Source organism: Platichthys flesus, chromosome 3 (genome assembly GCF_949316205.1).
Source record: "Platichthys flesus chromosome 3, fPlaFle2.1, whole genome shotgun sequence".
NCBI classification, from domain to species: domain Eukaryota; kingdom Metazoa; phylum Chordata; class Actinopteri; order Pleuronectiformes; family Pleuronectidae; genus Platichthys; species Platichthys flesus.
Window position 1 is genome coordinate 13,861,656 of NC_084947.1, and position 8,763 is coordinate 13,870,418.

The following is an 8,763-nucleotide window of genomic DNA, read 5'->3' on the forward strand; positions in this document are numbered from 1 at the left end:
ATCGCTCATAGCTCAACTGCAGCGCCACGGCCTCACAGAGAGACTGAAGGGGATGAGCGCAAATACGCTCAAGTTATATCAGAATCCAGGCAGGATGTAATACGTCTCATTTGTTTTAGAGCAAATGATGTAATTGGGTCTGAGTCATGTTCACTAGTGGACATTTATGTTTCATATTAAAGTCTGTGTGCACCAAAAGGTTGATGACATAAAGCAATTATAGTCTCCTCTTCTCCTCTCCTCTCCTCTCCTCTCCTCTCCTCTCCTCTCCTCTCCTCTCCTCTCCTCTCCTCTCTTCTCCTCTTCCTGCTTTTCTCTTCTCTTCTCTTCTCTTCTCTTCTCTTCTCTTCTCTTCTCTTCTCTACTCTTCTCTTCTTTTCGCCTCTCTTCTCTTCACTTCTCTTCTCTTCGCCTCTCTTCTCTTCTCTTCTCTGCATGGTTGCATTGACACATACAATCCTGTCAGTCAGATATGTGGGCTGTCAGGATATGAATGTACACGCATCTGATGGAAGGAGGAGGAGGTGGGGGTGGGGGGGTGATTTAAGCCTGCTGATCCTTCACACTCCTCTTGTCAAACTTAACATGAAAATGAAACTGTGTGAATATGTGTGTGTGTGTGTGTGTGTGTGTGTGTGTTTGTGTGTGTTAGGGGGAAAGAGAGAGAGAGCGAGAGGGTCAAAGGAGAGGAGCCATGCCTAATCCTGTGGGATGTGAGGGTATCTACTGTGTATGGAGATGGGATGTAGAGATGTGTTCAGTGGTGCATGGATCACAAAACCTTCCTAACTGACAGAAGAGACTCTCAGGAGACCATTGTCAAACTGCTAACTGCTCCAAAAAATATTAAAATAAAATGGATAAAAAAACGAAAACTCAACAGTATTGTACTTTGCACCATAACTAAGAATGTTACAGAAATTGTTTGCTATGATTGATTAAAAATCATACAAACAGATGTATGTAAAATATTATGAAACTCTATTATTACTATTATTATTATTATTAATAATAATAATAATAGTCATTGTAGTAGTAGTGGTAATAGTAGGTTAGTAGTGGTATTCATAGTTCTAGAAATAACTTTTATATAATATATTACATTATATTACATATGCAGCCAACACAATCAAATAAATCATGATAAAAGAAATCTGTTGTTCTTGTCATAAATCACATCAGCTTGTTCTCTTGAACTCTACCGCTTCTTTCGGACGTGGTCTCGATTGAACGGTAGGTGGCGGTGTTGGTCAAATCAAACTCCTTTAACCCGGAAATGGTTGTGGCGGACCTTTAATTTAGCAGGAAGTTGTGTCCTCATGAAGTGACAGTTAGCTGCCATGGCGCATGATGTGAAGTCCAGAGCCAAACGATATGAGAAACTGGATTTCCTGGGCGAGGGTCAGGTAGGCAGAGGAATGAACCCCACATTTCTGTCGTTACCTCCGGTGCACGTCCCTCCTTAGCGGGTCGCAGCGAGTTGTGTGGAAACCAGGATAGCATGCTAACAAGCGGTAGCAGCTTGTCAGTGTCAACAAAGCCCTGCTGCATGCTGTTCAACGCAGCACTGACTATGGAGGAACACAGTAATGTTGGTCTCAGTGTTTCTTTTCTCACTGCCTTCTTTCTCCTCTGCAGTTCGCCACCGTGTACAAAGCCAGAGACAAAACCAACAACACTATAGTTGCCATTAAAAAGGTACAAAATTTGTCTTAAAGTCTGGACATCTGTTAGCTTTGTTGTGCTAGGCTAGTGTTTGATAGCTGATTGTTCCTATGGTTTCCTGCAGATTAAGGTTGGCCACAGGACTGAGGCTAAAGATGGTGAGTACTGACTGACTTATAGTAAACATGCAGTGATTGTACTACACATTGCAGCTCATGCTTTATACCCACGTTTCAATGTCTAACTGTATAAACAGGCATCAACAGGACTGCACTAAGAGAGATCAAACTGCTGCAGGAGCTGCACCATCCAAACATCATTGGGGTGAGTTATCAGTCAGGATGTCGGCATAAGCATTTATCTTCTTGGTCATTCATTTAGGAATATTTTGAGGGAAGAGGGGTTATCCTTCTCTCCTGTAAGAGAGTGCACCAATTTGAACGTGGCTTTAACCTTTAATGTGGTGATTTGCAGCTGCTGGATGCCTTTGGACACAAATCTAACATCAGTCTTGTGTTTGACTTCATGGAAACAGATCTGGAGGTGAGACAGTGCCTACTTTGTCTGTTAGTTATATGATAACATGGACACCAATATAATATTGTATAATGCTTTCCACATATCAGCCCACAGAGTATTGTGCTTGTCATTATGATTCAATCAAATTAAAACTATTTATGACAGGAATGAATGTGTTGTTCCTGGAACATTACATTTCCTGGACATCACTAATCATCCTCAATTGTGTTACCTGAAATCTAAAAATCTAACATGGCCTCTTTTGAAAATGAACCTCCTTTCTCCTATCTTATAAATTTAATTTAAAATTATAAAAGAAGATGCATTTGACCAGGGGTCAGAAGAAATGTTAGCCCTTATTTCTTCCCCATTACTAGAGGTTACAGGCAAGTGGCATGTAGAAGTTTGATTTCATCTTATGTTTATTTGCTGTCAGGATTTACTTCTACTCTTAATGATTTAAAAGCTGTGATGGTCAGATTAGTATGTAGGCAACTGAAATATGATCTGCATAATTAAGATGGCAGTGTGGGTGCTTTCATATGACCATTTAGTTATTCCACAGGTTCGCTAAGGCTTTTATGTTTTCCCCCAACTCCTCCTCGAGAATGTTTTAGTATACAAGGCTCCAGATGGGCGCCCGCCACCGATGCATCAGATCCAAATAGAACTATGCAAAACAAGATAAACACACTTTAAAAAGAATCAATATCACTCAGCTATCGGCCCCCACAATGAAATGAAGCCATTAGCCACTCACAGGCAGCAGACGGAAAGGTCAGGCTTGAGGCTGAAATATGATGCTCATCTTATTACTGGTGCTGAAAGCCTATATTTAGGCCACATGTTTGAGATGGGGATGCAAGAGCTTATTGCTTTTATTGCCATTTAGATGCAGGATAATAGTGGAGGTGGTGGAAGGATTATCTGGGTGAAAGGTTGAATCTGAACTCTGCTGTCTAACTTGGCTGAAGCCATGTCCATTTCTTCCCTGCGATGTATCCCAGTTCACTTAATTCCCTTATCTGCTCTGATAAGTGTAGTTTGGTTTAAAATGTTTGGCCTACAGCGATATAAAAACATGAAGTAATGGATGGATATTATTAGTCATCATATGTCTGCCTTTACTTGAGTGGCTTTGTTTTGTGTTTGTAAGGTGATCATCAAGGACACCAGCCTTGTCCTGACTCCAGCCAACATCAAAGCTTACATCCTCATGACTCTACAGGGATTGGAGTACATGCACCAGCACTGGGTCCTACACAGGGTAAGAGTTCTTATACTTCCAACGCTCATCACTTCATACTTGTACTTCTATCGTAGTGAGGCCACTCATTGGCATTTTGCATTCCATAGACCCTAACCCTTATTTAAAACATCAAAACTAAATCCCTTACCCAACCCTTTTCATACTATAATCCTAATTCTAACCCTAAAACCAGGTTTAATCTTCAAAAAACACATAAAAAAAAGTGAGGACCGGCAAAAGTGCCCACACTTTCCAGGAAGCTGTGGCTCAGGAGGTAGAGTCATCCACTAACCCAGAGGACATTGGTCCAATCCGCAGCTTCTCCAGTTTGCCAAAGTGTCCTTGGGCAAAACACTGAACCCTGATTGCCCTGCGACTATATATATTAATCTCAGCATATTGAAATTGTGTGTGTGCATCTGAAAAGGTGAATGTCACTTGTGTTGTGACAAGTTAAAACACTTTGAGTGGTTGTGAAGGCCATTTACAGTCAGTTATGCATATTTTGCTGCTTTGTATGTCCAGGATCTGAAGCCTAATAATCTGCTGTTGGACGGTAGCGGCGTGTTGAAGTTGGCTGATTTTGGTTTGGCCAAATCGTTTGGCAGTCCCAACAGAGTGTACACTCACCAAGTCGTTACCAGGTCTGTGCTGTTTCTTTATCTCACAGTATCAAAGACATAGATGCTAACATTCTTCAGTTTTCCGCCTGTTTTTATTACACTCATTGTAAAATATCATAGGTTATCTTAATCCATTACTTTTTAACTGGCCAACTGAGAGCTATAAAAACTGAACTCTGTCTCTGGGACCCTTTTCCCAGGTGGTATCGCTCCCCTGAGCTCCTGTTTGGTGCCAGGATGTACGGTGTGGGTGTTGACATGTGGGCAGTGGGATGCATCCTGGCAGAGTTGCTCCTTCGGGTACATAAACCTCGCTTTAAAGACATATTCATACAATATGCCAGGTTTTGTTTCTCATATCATGCTCATGTTTCTTTATGTCTCCTATTATTGTAGATACCATTCCTCGCCGGAGACTCTGATCTCGACCAGCTGACTAAGATCTTTGAGGCTCTTGGGACGGCCACAGAAGAGACATGGCCTGTTGGTATTTTTTTCCCCCGTTTTGTCTGTGATTTTATTTGCATCGCCATATGGTGAGAATCCTTGCATACGTGTGTCTTGACAAATGTCTCTGCAGGGAGTGAGCAGTCTACCGGACTATGTGTCCTTCAAAATCTTCCCCGGCACGCCTCTGGAACATATATTTAGTGCAGCAGGGGATGACTTACTAGAGCTTCTACAGAGCTTATTCACCTTTAACCCCTCGACAAGGAGCACAGCTACTCAGGTAATAAGCTCACACTAACGCACAGTGGTTGATCTGAAAGTCATAGTTGATTTTAATTAGCTAAACTGGTGTTTCCTGTAGCCTTTGGGATTTTGGGGAAAATTTGACTTTATATTATATCAATATGCTAAGGTGGTAAAGATGAACATAACACAACATATTGTGTAAGGGCTGGACAATACAAATGTATATCAATAATTATTGGAAATATAATTTGTATCAAAGGCAACATAGCAAAACATTATAATTTAATGATGCATTGTGTTAGCACAGTGAATTGATTTACCTTTGTTCTCTGCTAATAAATAAGAGTTAAAAAAAAACTCAAGAGCAAAAATCTGTATTATGTGACATTGTGATATATTTATGTATTATAAATCAATATTTACTAATTTATCTTGATATAATTTTTACCGTGTAACCCAGCTCTACAAGATGATACACACATCTGTACCTACATACCTTCAGTGCAGCTGTAGACATTGCTAGGGCACGATTGGCCATATGCAGGTGATAACAAATTGACACATTTGTCCGTTTTTCTCAAGGCTCTGAAGATGAAGTACTTCAGTAATCGGCCTGGTCCCACTCCTGGCCCCCAGCTACCTCAACCCAACTGTTCAGCTGAGGCACTGAGGGAGAAGGAAACAGTCGGACTCAAGAGGAAAATAGAAGGACTGGAGACAAGTAAAAAAAAAAAAAAAAAAACACAGTCTAAGCTCATCAGTATCTATATACATAAAGACACGGTCATACTTCACTTAATGTATTTGCTACATATATCAAATTCTAAAAGTACTCCCCTGACCTCGGTTTGCCCAAAGTCAAATAAAACGGGTCAATATTACGGTGAAACGGTTCAATTATGGTCTGAACAGGAAAGTGAAAAGTGTCTGCTACTAATGTTTGAAGCCAAGTTTGGAAAAGCTAGAAATGGTCAGACCAAAGTTAAATTTGGAGAATGTTGTGGACTTGTGCCAAAGAAACTGCTCTGTGCATGGTTCACTGAAATCATAAATCTAGAACACCACTCTCCTGAACCTACCAATTCAGAGGGTGTTGGCTGCACATTTAACTACAGTAAATATTCAGAATAAAGTGAAGCAGAACTCACACACATACCGTTTAGTGGTTTGTGAGAGGGTAGGTTTTATTTTGGACGGACCTTGCTTTTACTGGGAGGTTCAAAGCTTCTCCAGCTTAATCGTATGGTTTGGAAAAAATCTGAGCTGACTACATAAGCTAATCTCTGCTATCGTTTATTACAGGGAGAACATCCAAACACTTACAGTAGATGGAAACCTAAGTGGTTAGCAGACTACTCATTAAATGCTTGTTTTACTTGCACGTGCAGTGTAGATACTGTATCTGGCTTTATTGTTCCGAACACAGACTAAATGTTAAACTGATTGTTATACTTTTAAAGTTCCTTTTTTTTCTACAATGTATGTGATGACAGTATTTGTATTATTTTCAGCTGTGATGAAGAAGAAGCTCGTTTTCTGACAAGATGGGACCTGGTGAATCAGATGGTTGCCATCTTCACACCATTCTGTGGCTCAACATTACTCGGGATTGTCCACTGGAAAAAGTTCCCCCCAAAAGAAAGACCAAATCCAGCACAAGACAAAAAAACACAGGGTCAGGTGTGGTTGACTTTAGGACATTTTAGAGGTTGTAGCTGTTAAACGAGTCGGGTATTTGGGCCTGAACTTAGCTCTATGAATCAAGCTGCTGCTGTGTCCAGCAATGGATGAACAACAGAGACGGTCTGTGGTCAGAAGTTTAAGCATCTTTCTCCACAAACTTCTAAACTGCGGGAGCCTGTTGGATCGTGGATTTATGGGACTGAGAAAAACCAAACAAGCAAGTCTGAATGATTTCATGTAGATGTATCTTTATTTTTTGTATGTAAGACCAATAAATGGTGCGTATGCATATATGGTGTGTTTCTTGCTAATGATTATGTTTAACACTTTAAGCTGCTTATTTAAATAACTGACTTTATGAATGTTATTTGCCCTGACTGTTATTAAGGGAAGATAGTGAGGATGGACATGTTCTCTGGAGTTCATACTATAACACATAGAACATATAGTTCAGGGATGGCAGAAAGGTTTCATGTTCGTACTGTTACGTCTACTTTTGTGCCAGTGGTTTGTTTACTCAGCATGGTAGAGATAGTCGGTGAGTCTGTCTGTCTCTTTGTTTATGAGACATAACCCTGCCCTCAGGATGTCTCGAGGCTTGACAGTGGCGTTCAACAATGTGCCTCTCTCCCTCCCTGTCCTTTCTCTTCAACATCATTGTGATCCAACACAGTCTGACATGTCAGAGGCCTGGCGATCTCAGAGGCAGTCTGCTGCACTTTTGGTTTTCTGTCAAACTGGGTCCATTCAAACTCAATCCTCATATTTAATCAAATCTATTTCTTATTTTCTTAATGGGAGCCAGTGGTCATTTTTATCTTCTGTTTTTATCTGAGTTTTTCCTCAGTGTTCTCAATGAGATCATGTTTAAATACCTAAAACTACGTCAGATCAATTCTACTGAAAAACCACACTTGGTCAGTTTGATGACTTTCAGGTTCTGAGCAGAGATGCTCATGGATTTGAAGTCATGAACTCAAAGTTTGGACAAAGGCAACAGTGTGTCGTTGGAGCCTATTAGTAAATGTCCACAATAGAGCACTGAGCGGCAGCACAACGACTTTGTGTGGTGGTGGTGGGCGACTGGGTCAGGTGACAGGTTTGGCAAATGGCAGCACAGTCATAGAGAGCCACAGTAGCAGCTTTATCAGCTCAACCTTGTACAAAGGCCACCTCACTGGCCTGTAATGGTGGGACTCGGCACACAGTTGCCCACATGCGGTTGCATAACGCGTGCACAGGGTTTTTGGCAGAAAGTGATTGTCATATGTTTGAATAAGGAAAATATGACTGTGCGAAGAACTGCAGCGGGATGATTACAGGCTTAGCATGAATAAGACAGGGAGGGGACAGCCTTATGTGACGCAGAGTTTAAAGTCAAGAGATGTCTACGTGTATAGATTTGTTAACATTATCTACAGAGGGAGGTTTCTTGGTCTCGCTGAATAGAAAATTAATGATTTAGATAAGATAAGTGAGTAAGCCTTTCATGTTTTATTGCTTTTTATATAATTTAGAAACTGCATTTTTGTAAAAGTAAAACGTTCTTAATTTGTGATGAGTCCTTCTGGGTGAACGATAACAGCTAAAGTAGGTGGTGTTCTATTAAGATGATAACATAATTATCACATTAACATAGTCAATATAGCATACCGTAAACACAGCATTATATAACAGAAGCATAGCATTACATAACAGAAGCAAAACAGCATAACATAACTTCACATAAACAGAGCATGTATATAACAAACACTATATGAACAACATATAAATAGGACTAAAAGTATTAAAAGAGATTTGTAGGGCATTTCAATCTTACATTTGAGTCCTGAAGAATATCAACATCATAGGTGATAAATATTAAATATATATTTAAATCATGATTTTCTTTCTTTCTTTCCTTGACCCACTAGCCTTCCTGATGGATTGCTTATTAAAAACCAGATGACAGTTAGATGTTGCATGAACAAATGGTTCTCACCCTCTTGATAGTACTTGATTGTTTAGTTAAGTGTTGTCTAGTGTAGTGATTGATTTAATTGACAGTTGCAACATTCAGACCACATCTTAATATGTGGCTTGGTGAGAGGCGTTGATCAGTAAACTTTATTTCTCTCTTCACCTCTGTGGTCATTCTCTCCTCCATCCCTCCTTGTGGCCGCGGTCAGGGGCGGAAGCGGCGATCAGCTTTGTGCTCTTCTTTTGCTTTGAGTCCATGATAACGATGGTGATGTGATGTGGGAGGAGAGATAGAGAGGAGGGGGGAGGAGGAAAGACAGAGAGGAGGGGGGGAGGAGGAGGAGAGACAGCAGCGGCCAGGCTGGTAGG

General features: G+C 40.6%; 1 protein-coding gene across 1 annotated transcript; it reads left to right on the top strand.

The window, feature by feature from the left end:
• The first annotated feature begins 1,284 nt into the window (after window positions 1–1,284).
• cdk7 (cyclin-dependent kinase 7) lies at window positions 1,285–6,724 on the top strand. Its single transcript, XM_062382100.1, has 12 exons — window positions 1,285–1,406; window positions 1,639–1,698; window positions 1,790–1,823; window positions 1,922–1,989; window positions 2,140–2,208; window positions 3,341–3,451; window positions 3,959–4,077; window positions 4,257–4,356; window positions 4,453–4,539; window positions 4,637–4,786; window positions 5,335–5,473; window positions 6,264–6,724. The coding sequence occupies exons 1-12, from the start codon at window positions 1,341–1,343 to the stop codon at window positions 6,290–6,292; spliced, it is 1,032 nt and encodes a 343-aa protein (XP_062238084.1). The 5' UTR covers window positions 1,285–1,340; the 3' UTR covers window positions 6,293–6,724.
• The last annotated feature ends 2,039 nt before the right edge of the window (window positions 6,725–8,763 follow it).

Excerpts from the sequence above, each read along its gene's own strand:
- cdk7 (XM_062382100.1), top strand. The coding sequence starts at position 1,341 with ATGGCGCATGATGTGAAGTCCAGAGCCAAACGATATGAGAAACTGGAT. Across the intron at positions 2,209-3,340 it reads TCATGGAAACAGATCTGGAG|GTGATCATCAAGGACACCAG; the intron begins GTGAGACAGTGC and ends TGTGTTTGTAAG. Across the intron at positions 3,452-3,958 it reads AGCACTGGGTCCTACACAGG|GATCTGAAGCCTAATAATCT; the intron begins GTAAGAGTTCTT and ends TTGTATGTCCAG.